The following is a 17,207-nucleotide window of genomic DNA, read 5'->3' on the forward strand; positions in this document are numbered from 1 at the left end:
CAATATACAGCCAGTAAAAGGATTACTAAGCTACAAGGATATGATGGTCTGAGTCACATGTCAAATCCTTATCCTGTTTCACAAAATCCAGGGTTTCTGCACACAGGAAAGGATTCTTCAATATGCTCACAGACTCTGGGTAAATTTAGGTGTCCTAGCTCACTTCCTTACTTGACCATCCCAACGATATGCAGTCCTCTGGGTATCTGTTGCCTCTGACACTCACTTGCCATGGCGGGGCAATACCTTTCATTTGCAGACTCTTCCCTAGGGCTTTGTTTGGAATTGTACAGTAGCAGGCCTGTGTAGTTTTACTCCCTATACCTTTATGCGATACTTGGATGGGATTCCTCTCCCACCTTACTTAAGCTTTTTTTTTTTTAACCTCAGCCAAAGGCTTCCATCCCGGGATGGAGCCTGCTGCAGGCTTCTGTCATCTGTTCATGGTCAAAGCTTCCTTGTTGCTCTGGTGGCTTTGCAGCAAAGCATCAGGATCTGTGATAGTGCACCCAGCATGTATCTTACTCTCTCGCTCTTTTGTTTCCCCTGGCTCCTGTCGGCTTCTTGGTTAGGGCCCACAGAAGGCGTCTTGCTGTATTACCTTGTGCAAGCCCAAGACTCCTCAAAGTGTGGCCTTGTTGGCTTGGGCACCCCATGTTTCTCAGCTGCCCCACAGCATGGCCCATTTGGCCTGGTCACCTCCTGCTCCCTCCTTCTGCCTCCCCTGTTCCTCTGATTGCTACAGCCCCAACTCTCCCCTCATAGTCTTTGGATTGTTTGGTCCATTTCACCACTAGCCAGGGCTAGTGAGATTAGTGAGTTCCTAATGGTTTGCCTCTCCCTGTGCATGTCCCATCTCCTGAACTGTATTCAGGAGTTTTGCTTTCTCTAATAATTACATTTGATTCATGCCCTGGCCCTCATGGTCTCATGTCATCTTGGGATCAGGGGCCAGCCTTATGGTAACCGGGCGGCTCCCGTTCTAGCTGTACATTTGCTAGCTTGTTAGCAGCGTAGTCATGCCAGGTGGGTACACGCCATGGGTGTCTCTTGCCTTACTGGTGTCCTTATCTCACGCCATGCAGTAATCCATGCCAAAGACTCTCCTATTGCACACGCGGATTTGAAAACGTGCATTGTTCTGGTGTTGCCTTACAATGTTATAAGGCTTGTGATAACTTACCTAACAACTCTTTCCACCACTTTAGGTCTATATCAATTCTAAAGTGTGGTAAGTGCCCCAATTAGACCCCATAGCTGTGTTTATATATGTGCATATTGTTTTTACTCGTAGCATCCAGAAGTAAGTTACCCATGTGGACGCTCTTGTGTATGTTAGGTGTACTTTGCACCAAGCACACGCTCTCCATAATGTTAACTCAGTAATGGTTCTACAACCCTCAGAACAGTCACCTGTTCTGGAGAGAACTAAGGTCGTTCCTGGATGGGAACCTACTGGCAGCGGACACAGTACCATCTGGGTGCCTCCGAGTTCCGCTTTGAGCACATTATTCTTTCATCAAATGATAATGCCAGCTGGCCTGGAGGATGTGATCCATTGTGAGGGAAGCACACTGAATGTTGGCAAGAATCGGAATAGCTGGTTGCCTAAAAATATCCTGTTCTGCAGGAAGTTTGTATGCTCATTTTTCAAAATGAATATGCGTTTGTCAGAGTACAGAGAGGCAGACGCTCAAAGCAATGGCAGCATGCCTTCATTTTGTGTGCTTTAATTCCTTCGAAAAACTATGCATCCAAAAATGTTCTCCAAAAATGTATTCAGCTCACCAAAATATTGACATGCTTTTTCCCTGAACTTTATCTCGCTTTTTAAAATCTCAGATTATGTAAATCATTCTGGCACCAAAAACTATGACAGGCACTACTCAAAAAACAAGTTGATATTATTACATTAAAGTGCTGCCGAGCTGCTTCTCATAAATACGCAATGCATGTGCCGTTCTGCCCTCGTCACAGTAGTTAGTCACTAACATCTGTGATCTCAGAGGCTCGATTCCTATACTGGTTCAGTTTGTGCCCCAAGTAAAAGGTGCACATCTTTTAATCGAAAGAGCATTTTTAATATGTGTTGAATTACGTTTTGAATTAATTGTATTTTATAATGTTCTTTTCTTTTTTCTATTTATTTTTTTATTTTAATTTTTTCGATATGAAATGTGCTTAAAGTTTTCATGAATTAAACTAAAAGCACAAAAAAAATCGAAAGAAAACATTTCTTCTAACATTTTGACTCACTATTTACCATGGTAAATGAATATGTAGTCCACTGTGTTTTGGTTTAAGGGACTTGGAGATGATGGAACAGGTGGACCAATACTGCTCCATATTTTACTAACAATAATACATCATGTTAAAGGGTGAGCTCACTTCAAATACTTCATTTGTTAACGTCCTCCTACTTTATAAACCGGGCTCAGATGACACACTGGGGTGGTTCCTCCTATAAAATGAACATATTGCTATCAACACTGTGTAATTCCTCTGTCGTCCATCCTTCTCTGACATTTTATTGTACCCAGGAGTTTCATTACCATCCAAAAGGGAGCGATGTTTGCCTGCCATGCGACTGTTATCCCATTGGCTCATCCTCTCGGTCATGCGAGCAAGAAACCGGTCAGTGTCAGTGCAGGCCCGGAGTCATCGGTCGACAGTGCAACAGCTGTGATAGCCAATTTGCTGAGGTCACTCCTAGTGGCTGTGAAGGTGAGAATTCCTTGGGATATGTCAAGTATGGTATTGTACGTTTAGAACGAATGTAGACACATTTCCCTAAGTAAATATGAATAAAAATGTCTTCTTGCTTTTTGGAAAATGTTCTGTGTCATAGCAATTGATATCAGAGTGATCTAGTGAACATTAGTTCGTTGGGACCCACCTCCACTCTTCCAAACTTTACTTGCATTCTCCTATTCACTCTCTAGATATTTACTTCCCTCATAAAAACTCCCCCATCCTTCCACATTCCCAGGACATCAAAGTTCACTATCCATTCTCTTGTCCTCTCCAGTTCACTCTGACCCCGCTAAAATGGCAGTCGTTGACATGTTGCAGATATGCAAAATGTGACGAATCACAGGATTCAATCACATCTCCCCAGGGGGATCATTTCCTTGTGAGGCTAGGAAGGTGAGTCCGCTACACAATATTCCCCCTAGGGGTGGTGTTAAGCAGGACCTCACAGGGAGAGACTCTCCTCCTGGACCTAACGACTCCCGTTCCGGTGAGAAACTCCCTTTCCATCACACTCTGTGATACATTTAGAACCTACCTGTTGACAGATACTTTGGAGAAACATCTCCCATTTGCTATTGTGATGTGTCAACAGAAGACAAATATCAGTCAAATACTGAGACGAGTAAAACTTAAGGAGTAATGCAGAATAAGTACCTACCAGGTACTGGAACTAAGAGACCCAAAGGAGTCATAATGAATATGGCCCCACCGCAGAAAAAGGACTCTCACCAGAAGCTGGGGAAGCCCCAGGACAGCGTTATTAAAGGAGGAGGGGCGAGAGAGTGTCAGAAAGAGGGACCCAGAGTTTCAAAGCCGTTCAGGGAGACTGAAAGTCCATGGAGAACGCTGCATGATGCGCTGGCGAACAGACGTGAGGAAAAGCTGTCAGAGCCGGACTGCAGAAGGAGCAGACTGTCGAGAGTCTGGCAAGAAGAAGAGGGTCCCAGGAGGGACATTCGAGGAAGGCTGACTGAAGAAAGCTAGAACGGTAAGTGCCCAAGCTGCACGGCACTAGTACTAGACCCGAGAGAGTCCAGGGACCCGAGAGTGAAAAGGAAAGTGATGGCCAGGAGTCAGAGGGACAGGAAAACCCTTTCTGTGCTGAACTGCACTGGAAAATAAACACCAAAGTGAAGATGGAGAAAGAGACGTGAGCGACAGAGCTGTTCTGACTAGACACGGAACACGATAAGAAGAGAACACTGACCCGGTGATGCTATACCATTACATTGCTGGTAACGGGGAAAGCGGGAGACCCGGGAAAGCGACATATATAACGATTGGCACAACCATATTCGGTAACCCACGAAAACCAAATATAACGATTGGAATGCTCTTACACCTTGCAGTGACTGGCGAGATACTATGAACATTGAGAAGCCATCCTAGGGTTAGCCTACTCATCCCAATGAAGAACCAGATAATAAGGGTAGTAAGAATCCTTCAGGGATGCAGCATACTTGTCCCAGTGACGAGGCACATACTAAGAAGAGTGAGAATCCTTCAGGGGCTCAACCTACTAGTCCCAGTGGGTGGACAAATCATAAGAAATGTGTGATTCTAATCACTGTGTGCATGACACAAATCCCAGTGAGGAAACCAATAGTTATAAAGATATAGCAAGTGTTATGATATGGCATTTATATGATATGATATTACATTTATAACGCGCCTATACACAAGTGTTTCAAGGCGCGACGAGGCAAGGGAGGGGAAACAGTGAAGACAGAGACAACGATCCTACTAGGCCAGGAGACATTGAGATTACGCAAGTGCAGGGGATGGGGGAAGGGGAAAGTGCAGTACATAGGATAACAGTAAAATAAAGAAAGAAAGACAATACATAACAGTGCGGCCAGCTGGTGGCAAGTGCAAGGGTAAGTGCAGACATCAGGTGTCAAGTGCTAGTAGGGGCTGTAGGGATACAGAAACAGTCCCCGATTGCAGGGTTGCCAGTGCAGGTGTGCAACTGGCAGACAGGGGACCTAGCCCTGAGATCAGAGGGTAACCAACTAACCAGTGCAGTTTCAGATTCAGCCAGGAGATCAGCAGGGGAGAGGAGGAGAGAAAGCAGAAGCAAAAAGGAAGGTCTTGAGGTACTTCCGGAACCGGCGATGGTTCTCCTCAAGTTTCAGAGAGGGAGGAAGGCTGTTCCAGAGGGAGGCCCCAGCTGAAGAACGAGAACTACCACCAACTCGCTGCTTGGAGAAGCGACTTACCCTGGGGGAGTTGGAGGCGGATGAACAAAGAGCTTGAGAAGGAAGATATTTAGGAAGAGAGAGTTGAAGGTATTGAGGTCCCAGGCCCCAGAAGGCCTTGTGGACAATGCAGAGGATTTTGTACTTAATCCTCGCCGCCACTGGGAGCCAGTACAGAGATTTCAGTGCTGGAGGGATCCAATCCCTGGGCTTGAGGCCAAGGAAAAGTCTTGCAGTCCTGTTTTGGATGAGTTGCAGAGGGCTAAGAGTAGAGGCAGGCAGATTTAGAAAGAGGCTGTTGCAGTAGTCCAGCCTAGAGGGAACCAGAGCTCTGGAGACAGTGAGCTACCTAGAGGAAGGAGAGGAAAGGAAGAATACCTGTCAGGAGGTGCAGCTGGTAGTGTCACTTCTTAGAGACGTCAGAGATGTGAGGAGAGAAGGAAAGTGTTGAGTCGAAGATGACCGCAAGGTTTCTAGCCACACAGGTGGGAGCAGGAAGATGGCCAAGAGAGGCCAGTCAGAGAGTGACAGGAAAGGAGGGAGCAGGTGTGCCAATGAGGAGAATCGCTGTCTTACTGGCATTACGGCAGAGATCATTAGCTGCTCACCACTCCTCGATGGCGGACAATCAGATATGAGAGAAGGAGAAGAGGTGGCGGAAGGGAGCCTGAAAATTAGTTGAGTGTCATCCGCATAGCACTGAAAGTTGAGGCAGAGAGCGGCAATGCGGTGGGCGAGAAGTGCCAGGTATTGGTTGAACAGCCAGGGAGAGAGGTTAGACCCCTGGGGAACAAGCGAAGAAGAGATAGAGGAGAGGAAGGATCCAAGTTGGACCTGGGAGGGTCGATCAGAGAGGAAGGAGGTCAGCCAAGTCAGGGCAACTGATGAAAGAAATATTAGAAAGAACACGTCTATCAATTGCTATTGAGAAGGACAGAGTAAAAGAATATACAGGTACCAGAGTACCTAGAGAGAGGACTTCAAAAAAGCAAGAAGAGATAAAGAAAGGGACATGCAAAAGTCCTTTTCAAGAACTGAATGAACTGGTACAAGAAATATGTAAGTGCTATTTGAAGATCCTATACTGATAAGGACATTGTTGGAATGCAAACTCCAGGAGAAGGGGTCATTCTCCTAGTCTTTAGTTGTTTGGTATAAGGGGGTCCGAATAGACTAGTTTTGGACGCAGGACAGATTATTACTTTGGACCATAGAATGGACGACAAGCACCTGAGTTTAGTTCTGTTAGGTAGGGAAACCCTTAGAGTGGGGACATTCAGGCATTTTCCTATTACTTTTAAATAAATACTTCTTAAAATGGCAAACCCGTCTGTCTCCTCCTTCTGACCTACCACAAAAGCCTGTCATCTATAAATAGGATGGTGCTAGGAAACAATGATATTGTATGTTGCTGGCAACATACAATAGATGGCCAACACGAGCAGTAGCACTGCTGTGGAGATGATACAATATGATTTAATGCAGCATTATTTATTTTATTGTGTCAAGTACTTCTGAAGGACTCCAAGGCCTTCTGCCTCACCCAGATATACATCACGGGATGGTCCAAAAGTATCTCAACTACCCAATGCAAAGATAAAGTTCAGACTGCTGCTTGAGATGTGCTGGGTCATGAAGGACAGATGCAATGAGCTGATGATTGAATGAAGCAAACTGAAGAACTAGCACTGGCTGTTCATGTTAATGGGGAGCGGTAGCTGCAGCTTGATGAAACACCATAGAGGAAGTAGTCAGCAGAGTACAGAACACTGTGATTCTAAGCCACTAGACTGCTGCCAGACCAAAGCCTCCTCCAAACAGTTGGAATTCCCTGCAGCGCATAAGGATGAAGATTCTACGCAGTACATCGACATCAGCTATGCTCAAACGTCTGGTGGCGGGTTGTAGAAAGTGTGGTAAATCGACAAAACACATGACACAATAATAGCGTTTCAGTACTTTGTGCCTCAATGCAGAGGTATATAAGGCTGGCGACTGTTGGAAGGCCACCAGGCCCTTTGATCCAAGCCTTTTTTTGTAACATAACGTTTACATTATGTCACATTGCGAGGACAAGACTATTCACTTTTCACTTTTACATCTCAATGAAACAACATGATCATTCATTGACATGTCAGGCAATGACCGGGACTTCCTGTGTGATATTCAAGTGACTTCACCCCAGCCTTACAAGAAATGTCCATAGGCCCATCCGAGTTTGCCTGTACGATAGCTATGATTTAAAGATTGGACTAAGTGTTCTCAATCTAGCATTTTTTGTAATCTTAAATGCCACACTAACACCTTATTTGTATAAAGTCTACATTCGGCTCTGTCCAAGGGGCACAGTCAGATACCCCCACCCATGCTCCCTTCAGTAAGACATGCCGGCACAGGCCACCTTGATCGTTGGCATCACCTTCACAATGCCCATTGTCTCCTCATTCGCTTTTGATTAACACATTCCATCCACCTCGCTTGTGTCTCCCTACAGTGATCTATGATGGATGCCCTAAAATTCTGAGAGCGGGTGTGTGGTGGCCACGGACCAAGTTTGGTCTCCCAGCTGCTGTGCCTTGCCCTAAAGGCTCATTGGGTAAGTTTTTGGAACAAAGAGGATGAATTGTAGAAAGCGAAAGAGCATAAGACTCCTGTAAGCCATGATCGTAATCTCCATTTATGAAGAATGTCACCTAGCACTGGCAAGGCTTGCATTGAGCAGCGTTATGCGACCTTTGGCCTCTAAAAAAGTATCACACAACATTATGTGATCACTTTAAGCCGACTCGCTATTCCTTTAGCAGTATTTGGAAGGGATGCCACTGTGAATGAATCTGCAGTACCTAAGCTCCATCAATGAGATACGCTGTCTTTTGGTGGTGTCTAATGGGGTGAAGCGGGTTCTCGGATGGACATACCCTCCGGTGATTAAGGATTGTCTTGGCAACACTGCTTCATTGGAGAAGCTAATCTACAAATTCCCTCCCCTCCCCAAGTGTTTGAGATGCTCTTGTTTCTATTATTAAAGGTTGCCTTTGTCGAGACTGTGCTCAAATGCTCTGAAATGCCACCAAGACAGGACTGAAGGGTACAGTGGGTAGCTAGATGATGCTCAGGTGACACACTGGCTTCGTGCCCGTTGCCTTTGTGGCCTATCTTAGTCCTGGAAATGATCAGGATTCATCATGAGCTCTTGGCATGCAGCGTGAGAGCTGCTTTGGGGGTGATGGACACTTGAGTTGGAGGAGCTCTGTTGAGGAACTTAAGTTGCCTTGGAGGGCCTGCAGTGTTACCCAGGGCCCCGGAAGGGTTTGTGTGTGAATGGGGATTCTCTGGGACATAGAGGAAGAAGGGGGGTTGCTCATGGATTTGTACACTAGTATACATGTTATACTGAGATCCAGCCCTCCTGATGCCTGAAGGCAGAGGGAGAGATGGACTGTGATAACTTTAGCAGCGATTGGAAGGTGTAAAGTGAGAGACCTACAAGCGTTGCTTTGCGGCAGTCTAGTTTTATTATTGCTAGAATGTCAATTAAGATCCAGGCTGACTAGCAGGTGAGCTGGGAGATGATTCTGGCGATAGGGAAGTAGCGGTGGGCGGGATTATCTGTCATGCTAATAAATATGGAGCCCTGCATATCAGACTAGAAACACCCCAAGGGTGTAAAGATCACTTATTTTGACTTCTCTCTTAACACTGCCAATTCTCATCCTCTTCCATATGTTGCACCTTTCTCTGTTTCTCTTTATTGTGCAGGTTTGCGAGGCACAGGTAAGGAAGCTGGGATGTGCTCTTGCATCTTATGCTGTGTCTTGTAACAGCTGATTTGTGTGGCTTTTCATTGTTCCCTGCTTGAAACGCACCCAGCCTAATGCCTCACCCCTCCTAACCACCACACGCGTCTAAGTATATTAACTGTTTTATTAATACCAGGTTAAGATATTTCTTTTGTTTGCATTTTTCAGCTATAGTCCCTTTTTACAGAAAACTCTGATTAAAAATGGGTACATATGCCAAATTGCTGATGCAAGCTTTTGACTAACACCATCAGACCCACTTCCCCACCTTTTATTTTTATTTTGCTTCTGTTTATTGTGTGTGCAATGCACTGAGAAGTAGGTGTGAGTCTGAGAGTCTGGGGCACGATTGGCGATCAATTCAAGTAAGATGCTGGCATTACTAAAGCACTGCATTGTCAACCAAGTTGCCCAGAATGGAACATAACACCTAACTCTAAGTAACACTAGAGAAAATACCTTGGAATATTGAGGGGCACCTCCTTCTCAACTCCAGCTGCTTAAGGCTTCTTTGTCTTTTTCCTGTTGATCTCAGGGTCTCCCAATTTTGTGCTACCCCACTGACTAGACTAGACTATAACAGTTGCTTCTGCCTGGTTCTTGCGGACCACGCTATAATCTGGCTCCCAGTATTTGAGACCTTGGCCCCTACCTTATCATGCGGCCTATACCTTATCACATGATTTTTGACATGTGATCACTTTTTGCTTAGATTCTAGGAAATTAACTGGGTCTTGGTAGGCACAGTATCAAGCATAATACGTCGTCTTGCTCACTGGGCCTACTCTGGTCTTGGATAGTTATCCATGCCGGCCCCACTACAAAGGTGCTACCTCCTCACTCAGGATGCCTCACTCTCACAACTAATCAAAAGTTTAAATTTAAACACTATGGTGCCCACACTTTTCCTGCTTTGTTCCTTCTGTTGAAGAATCTTGTACTGTTTCTTACGGCTCTGAAGCCTTAACTTCTCTTTGCTTAATCTGCTCTCTTGCTCAGGATAGCATTACCTTGCTTTCTCTCCCGCTACTGCATGCTTATAAAGCCCAGCACACATCATTACCCCTCTGGGGAAAACATTTGACATAGGATATGACCATTGGGCTGATTTCCCAGACTTTACTTACTTTTTGCTTTTCACTGTGGAGGTGGCAGGATTATGAAGCATTCCCTTTGCCACTCCATACAATGGCTCAAAGCAGTACTTAGGTTTTCGTCTATGACTATATTCGTGCTTTCAATGTAGATCTCACATGAACCTATACTCTTCTGGCCACTTTCTTTCATCCTTCCATTGTCTGTTATTCCAATAACAACCTTTCCCGCCTTTGACTAGGTGGGAATCTGCCTCTTGAACAGAAGGATAATCCTCAGTAATGTTGAGTGGAATAGTGAGCACCCTAGCATATACCTGTAGTATTCTGCTGTGAATAGCCTAAACATATGGTAGTGGATACACGTGTCGCCGCTCATTGCTCTCACTGCCACAGATCTCAATCTGCACCACTGCCATAGCTCTGTGGCAAGGATTGAATAGAATGGCCTTCACCATGGCACATTGCCCTTTGCCTAGGCTAGGATATTTTGGTCGAGTTTTTTAAACATATGCCAGATCCTCCAATCTGAATTTACCTCATTACAAGGAGAAATGTCGTGGGCGAGTTTCCTTTTGGTCAGATTTATGATGTATTGGACACAAAGTGGTAAAATTACACATTACATTAATGAGGATAGTACCTTCCACTCCTCTATAGTACTAAATAGGTTGTGCTTTTATCGCCCTTTACTGGTTTCTCTGTCCCCTATTTTTGCAGATTTATGCATAGTCTTCTACTCAGTATATCTTTTAGAAACCACTGAGCACTGGGGCAACATATAAGTGTGCATGCCATGCAGTGCAAGAGAGACGCGCCCCCTTTTCATTTTTGCCACCCCTGCACCTTTCATCATGTAAGTTCTGTCAGGTGGGTTAGTTAGCATCTCTAGTCCAAGAACACCATTTCCCCTTTGATGACCCACACCCTCTCTCCACCTTCTGTGTAATATCAATACGTTTGTATTTTTGATCCTCGGGAGGATAGCTCAGGTGCAACGTGCTCGCCTTGGAAGAAAGACGACACAGAACACCACAGGCTCGATTCCTGAGTCTGCGCTTAGAAACCTCTGGGTATTAAGCGCGTTATAAATTACCTATCGTATCCAGCGTTCTTGCTGAGGAGGAAATGTTGATTTATGGTGCACAGCGAGTGCAACTAAGCATAGTATTTAGTTTGTGCCTTGAGTCTTAATCCATATTTTCAAATTCCCTCTTGTACTGCATATAGTATCAGGTGTGGGGCAGTGATACAAGGCCTTGTGCGGTTAACGTTTTTTTAAATTTTATTTTATTGCATTTTTAAAAACACAGACATTTTATCAATCAATAATAACTATATTTTATTTGGCCATCAGCCATAAAAGTAGATGTTCAACAAAATATGAATCAATTCAAAGTAGCACATATGTACATTAAAATGTTCCCGGATAAACTGTATCCCAGATAAAATGCATGTTAAGTCGTTGATTTCGAAGCTGCGGAAAAAAGACCTTAAAAAAGTGCATATGCTTATGGTACAAAGTGACAAAACAACAACCATACATCCACATCTGAGATATGATCACGGAAGTGGACGAAACCGCCTGCTTCGATAAGTTACGTTGAAGGCTACCAATATGAAAAGTCCAATGCGCCTGTGCAAGGGTGCTGAATATTAAAACTTTAAGAAACATTAAAAAACATATTTTCTTGTGTGCCAAATAAGCCCACAATAATAACAATCATAATTAAGTACAAACATAAAAAGAGCTATGCTAGATAGCCTCGGCAGTGGCAGGATGGATGAGAAGGGAGATCTGATGTTTACGAATCTGCAAGCCCTGTGTATAGTGGCGGATCAGAAGGACGCGGACAAGACATTTTTACTGTGAGGTTTATGTAAAGTAAAATAAGGCTTATCTTTCCCTATGACTATGTGGTGTTCCCTACCTATTTAACTAACTAAGGTTCCCTTCAGTGTAAATGTCCAAAACAAGACCGGCCACTCTCCAAATCTAACCTATTTTACCCTATCACTGATATAACTATCTAATACCTGGATAGTGCCTCGCTTCACCTGGTTACTGTGTTCTTCACAGGGTTTCTATTTTGATTCTTCTGTTCCACTCAGTAGACTAAATGCTAATAGTCTTTTGTTATCTTTGTAGTTAAGTTCTGTAGCTCCCTTAGGGGACTGGTAGTTTCCTTTTTCTCTTTCTCCCTAATTATCTTAGTTCGACTAAAGTTTGTTCTCTCTGTTGTAGGATTCCGGGTCCCCTTATATATTGTTCTCCTCTCGTATAATCTAAATATTCAATTCATAGTTATCATTCACCCTTTCGCAGAGTGCTGCTTCATGCATGAGGTTTATCTTCTTGCCGTCTGAAGACTGTATTCCCCAAGTGTCTTTTCCTCTTATATGCTCCTTTTTACCTTCAGGATATGGGTTGTCTTTTCCTTTTTCCCAACAACAGAAGTTTCCAACTTTTCTCATCCCACGTTGTAGTATTTGTGTTTCTTTCTATTTCATTAACACAGTTCTGGTTTATCACTCAATTTCCAATTTCCTTCATACCAAAACTGGGGCAAGTGTACTTTGTTTTATATTGAGTCCTTCTTGCCCTTCCAGTATTCCCATTCCCCATATTACCTTCTGTGTTCAGGGGCAATAGTTCCGGTACCTGGTGGACGTCGGATTATCTTTTGTCTGCTTTGTAGCTCTGTGGCTTACTTTCTGCTGCGTCTCTTTTTTCTGGGCCTCACTCTCGTCTTCTAAATGTTACTGGTGCTGTAACTCAGATTGGGAGTGAGTTCCTCCCGCTGGTGGTGTCAGCGTTGTTGTATAGGTGGACTGCCCACCCCACTAACACCAAACTCTCTCTGCCACTGGACTTGGATTTCCTTCTCACTGACATGCCGGTATTCCAGTGTTTCTCTCTCTTGTGTTGGAGCTGCTCTGGTTTATCTGGGCTCTGCGTTCTACGACAGCCCCGCCTTCTTCAATTCTCGTAGGTACTGAGGCCTTTCCCTGGTTCTCGCGGCATTCGTCTCTCTCTCGGCTCTCCGCCCTCTCTCTCGCTGGGTGTCCGGTGTATCATCCCTTATCAGCCTCCTAGGGATAGTCTATTGGAGACTCTGATTTAATGGGATACCCTCAGTTTCTAGGTGCTGATGATATTGGTTCACTTTATTTTCATGAAACTGATAACACTCTGGTGTATTATACAAGTCCATATAAGCCATCTTGTGGATGGCCTCAGGGAGTTGCTCACAGGAACTGGAGTCCTTGTCCCCAAAGGGGGGAGTCTCTTCAGGTGAGGTCCCACTTCTCTCGACCCCTAGGGCAGGTATTTTGGAGTGGGCTCACCTCCCTATCCTCACAGGGTGGGAGGAGTAGTGACAAGATCCCTCGATTCGTCACAGTATATATGATGAAACGTTGCAGACAACTAGGAGGTGGACATTCCCTAAGGGCTTCAGCGAGGTGTCGAACAGAGTGCTTCTGAAACAGAAGCTTAAGAAAACATGCTCTTACTTGTCTGTAGTATGCGCAGAAAAAGAGAAAATGGGTAATGTCTTCTTTGGCTTGCAAGCATAATGGGCACAGTTCTGAGGTGCACACGTGCCAGTCCTACTGCACAACAGACAGTGGCTAAGTGCCCAAACGAAATTTGATGTAAAGAGATCATGTGTAACTTGGGGTAATGGAATCTATGTAATTTTCATACCCATAGTCTAATTTAGTATTCCAATAGCCAGCTACCATGTTGGATTGGCAACAGGCAATGCATTCATAGCTGCGAAATGCAGTGCTGAGTGCTTGGGAGAAAATAGTTTTCGACCGCCTAATTATTAGTTGCGGGTTGTACCAAAGGTCTTCAGGGGCCAATGTGGTCAATTGAGATCTAACATTACTGCACCACTTAGGATTACTCCCTCCAGATGGTGTGATGAGGTCTGTCATCGCCTCTCTATATTTACTTAATTGAGTGGTTATCCATAGTCCTAGCCAGTAACTGACTGGACTCGCAGCAATCCTATCAGTTATGTTATGTTATTATACTTATACCGCGCCAAAGACCATGGGCATCCAGGCACAGAGAGACAGATAGATGGATCAATAAGATTGCTCAGGAGACATTTGTTCTAGTTAAAGAGGATCGGTTTTAACTGCTTCCGAAAAGCAAGGTGGTTCTCTGTATCAGTGATTGGCCTCTGGTTCACCTCTAGGCGTAGAAATATTATAAGGTCAATAACTTTCAAAGAGAGGAGCTCAATAAAGTATTTTGGCTAACATTTTTCATGTCTTATTTGTACATCTACCAAGACTCTCTTGTGAGCACCACTCAGCTTTTTTTCAGGGGGTGAAAGGTTTTTAGTTGTACGCTAAAAAATAAACTTTAAGCCCATGCATTTGGAATATAACAATTAACTCATGTGGGTGTATAAATCCACTATTAATTTCAAACAGATAGATGAACCCTACACAGTGTATCACTTGTCCTTCAGCTCTAGGTAGACAACCCAAATGTATAAAGACTTTTTCCATTTGGCAGAGAGTTCCTTGCTATGTTTTCCATACAGTTATGGCCGGAGCCCTCTGCACAGCAGGGGTTAAACACAAGGGCCAGGGCTCTTCCACAGAACCTGCCCACCGGCCGGCACTTCGCCATTACAGGCTCCCTGAAGCTTGCGTTCTAGGGCACGTTTCTCTTATTTTTCCCAGTTTTCAATGTTTTCAGTCTGGCTCTCATCTTCTCATGCCCACACTCTGGGTGTCCATTGCTGCCACTCTTACGGTAGATTCTTTTCTGACACCGACCCACAACTTCTTTGCCAGGGGTACTGGTACCCAGATCACTCTTTGGCCCTTTTGACACACTTTGTGAAAGGCAAGTCTCCCTTTCTTTTTTCCCAGGCCAACCACAGGGGTAACATTTTCATTGTGACCACAATCCACTTTGACAGTGATGAAGGGTTCTTAAAGCGGGAACCGGGACTTGCCCTGAGGTGCAACCTATGTCCAGTCCTGCGACCAAAGTGTCCGGTGTGTCCTATCTGGCTATTCAACTTAATGCCTTGAAAAACATCTAGTAGACCATCTCAAACCTGCCTTGAGACTTGTCCTGAGGCGCTTTGCTCTGGTCATCTACCAATTCCACCACAGAGCCCCCTACCACCATTGCAGTGTCATTGTGCCTTATCGCCCCTTCAGGTTCACTTGATCAGAAAGATGGGATGATCGTAAGCAGTGTCCCTGAATTCCTTTGGAGGAGGTATGCCAGTCCACACATGGTAATTCCTCTAGTTAGGGCTATGAGTCCTTAGGCTCTGGATCCTGGAGTTCTTCGACACACAGGTTTAGTATGGGGTTGTGGTGCATTCTTGACTCTTGAAAGAAGGGAAGCGAGTCCCCTGACTTCATGACATTGTCAAGGAAAGTGCTCTGGAACACACGACTTTGGGGCTTTCCCTCGATCGCTAGCAGACCCCCCAACATCCATACAGTAGCCCTCACTTGCCCTCGATTGGGTTGATTTTTTCTCACCTACCTCTTGCTCGATCAAAAAGGGTGGGCAGTAAGTGCCTTCGCTCTGAAACCCTGAGTCCCAGGCATATCCATGACAATCATCTTTTTTGTCCTGTTATTCTAGGCAGCTGGGAGGGAATGCTTTCAATTAAATAAACCAGACCCATTTCTATTTCATCAATGTTGCATCGTGTGAAATAGTTTCACATAGTGGGAAACACTTCAATATTCGAGTACTAATGCAGTTCTGGTGGAACAAATAAGCAAAAAAATAACACTGTAACTAGTGCAACTCGCGTATGGTTGGTCCTTAGTAGTTCCCTTTAGAAGTTAGGATAGAGCTGCAAGATAAGCACTCTTTCAGCTACAGGTTCGAGTCCTGACAGCCCTTCATCCTTCAAATTCATAAATTGATGCTATTACTTTTGGGAATAATAAAGCAGTTATTGCAAAGCTTAGAAGTAGGAGGAATATGCTACCAAGGACATTTTTTAAAACCTCATATAATCATTTTTAACACTGAAATAATCCTTGTCAAGCAGGGCTAACATGCTGATCATATGGTTCATATCTAAGGTGCTGACTGTATTATTGCATGTGATTTATGGTGTACTGATTGTAGTTAGGCCTTGGTGCTCCTTTAAGGCACTCCATTGCTTTTTACTTGGCACTTATGTTTGCCAGCACTATGTCCTCAGTGTACTGGCTGTCAGAGTATAGTCGAGTTCTGTGCATTTACTGGATGCTCTGATTTTGTACTCTGTGCTTTGCTATCCATGGTGTCCCAATGTCTGGCTGCCTCTTTATGCACCTGTTTTCTTTTTGATGTGGCATGGGGCAAGGACTGCTCTTTGTGTCCTCTTCAAAATAGCATGCTATACTCCTAACCCATTCACAGTTTTATATTCAGTGAAAGGTAAAGATCTTTCACTGAGCTTCCATTTTGTTCCCTAATTTCATGTGATGAATAGAATTTAGTAGGCCCTCTTCCTCAACATCCTTCAGTATGTACAATAGACCACATGCTAATTTACTGGCATAAATTAGCCTAGGTTTCCATGCTGCACCTGTGCTGGATCTACAGTGACTGGTTAACTCGAAACTCTATTAAAGAACTATAAAGTTCATGTCTCCATAGTTTAGAGCAGCGAGGATGTATTCTCTAATCTCAGATCAAGCCCAGACATGCACATGATCATTCTCCCTTGATGAACTTCTTATACTGTGCAGGATAAGAAGGTGGGAAGCCGGTGGTCAAAACGAGAGATTCGACTTTTTTTGCTCTGTCTCTCTCCCTCCCTCGCTCTCCCTTTCTCTCTTTGGTTCAGTTAACCAGAGCCCTAGGGAGGGCTAGGCATGCTTACTGTTGCCATGCTTTCAACTCCTCCAAATTATTCCAACAAAAGCAGATGAAAGGAAGAGGTGTGCTATTTGTTTGCAGAATGCTCTAATAGCGCTAATCACTGTTGTGGCCGCATGCGCATTTGAAACATTTCCCTCCTCGTTAGAGGCCGCCAGTATCGTCTTAGTAGCACTTACTTGAAAAACAGTCAATTATCTAAAGATAAAGCCTGCTAGAATAAAAGCTGCAATAAACCTGAAGTGGTATTAGTTGTACCAAAAGAAGCTGCATCCCAAGTTTAAAATCTGTATTCATCACTGACCATTAGTGATTTCCTAATTAGGACTCTTTGAGTTGTAAAGACACCGTCAGTCGTCTCTGATTACCTACTCTTCGAGGAAGCCCTTATCAACCAGGCAGCTAAAACATTCTTATATTTGTCATCAGGCTGCCCCAACCTGAAGCCACCTGTAATGGGCACTCGGCATGGCTAGAGATCACTTTGGCT

The 17,207-nt window shown here is 44.4% G+C and overlaps 1 protein-coding gene across 3 annotated transcripts in view; it reads left to right on the forward strand.

The window, feature by feature from the left end:
- CELSR3 (cadherin EGF LAG seven-pass G-type receptor 3) overlaps positions 1 to 17,207 on the forward strand; it is a 968,624-nt gene that overhangs the window by 667,510 nt on the left and 283,907 nt on the right. For 2 of the 3 annotated variants that reach the window (XM_069643335.1, XM_069643337.1), the window contains exons 15-17: positions 2,541 to 2,724; positions 7,447 to 7,548; positions 8,712 to 8,726. In XM_069643335.1, the coding sequence (XP_069499436.1) occupies positions 2,541 to 2,724; positions 7,447 to 7,548; positions 8,712 to 8,726 (301 nt within the window). The remainder of the gene's footprint in view (positions 1 to 2,540; positions 2,725 to 7,446; positions 7,549 to 8,711; positions 8,727 to 17,207) is intronic. The other variant, XM_069643336.1, reaches the window with a different exon arrangement.

Source organism: Ambystoma mexicanum, chromosome 2p (assembly GCF_040938575.1).
Source record: "Ambystoma mexicanum isolate Mex_15411 chromosome 2p, UKY_AmexF1_1, whole genome shotgun sequence".
Classification (NCBI taxonomy): Eukaryota; Metazoa; Chordata; class Amphibia; order Caudata; family Ambystomatidae; genus Ambystoma; species Ambystoma mexicanum.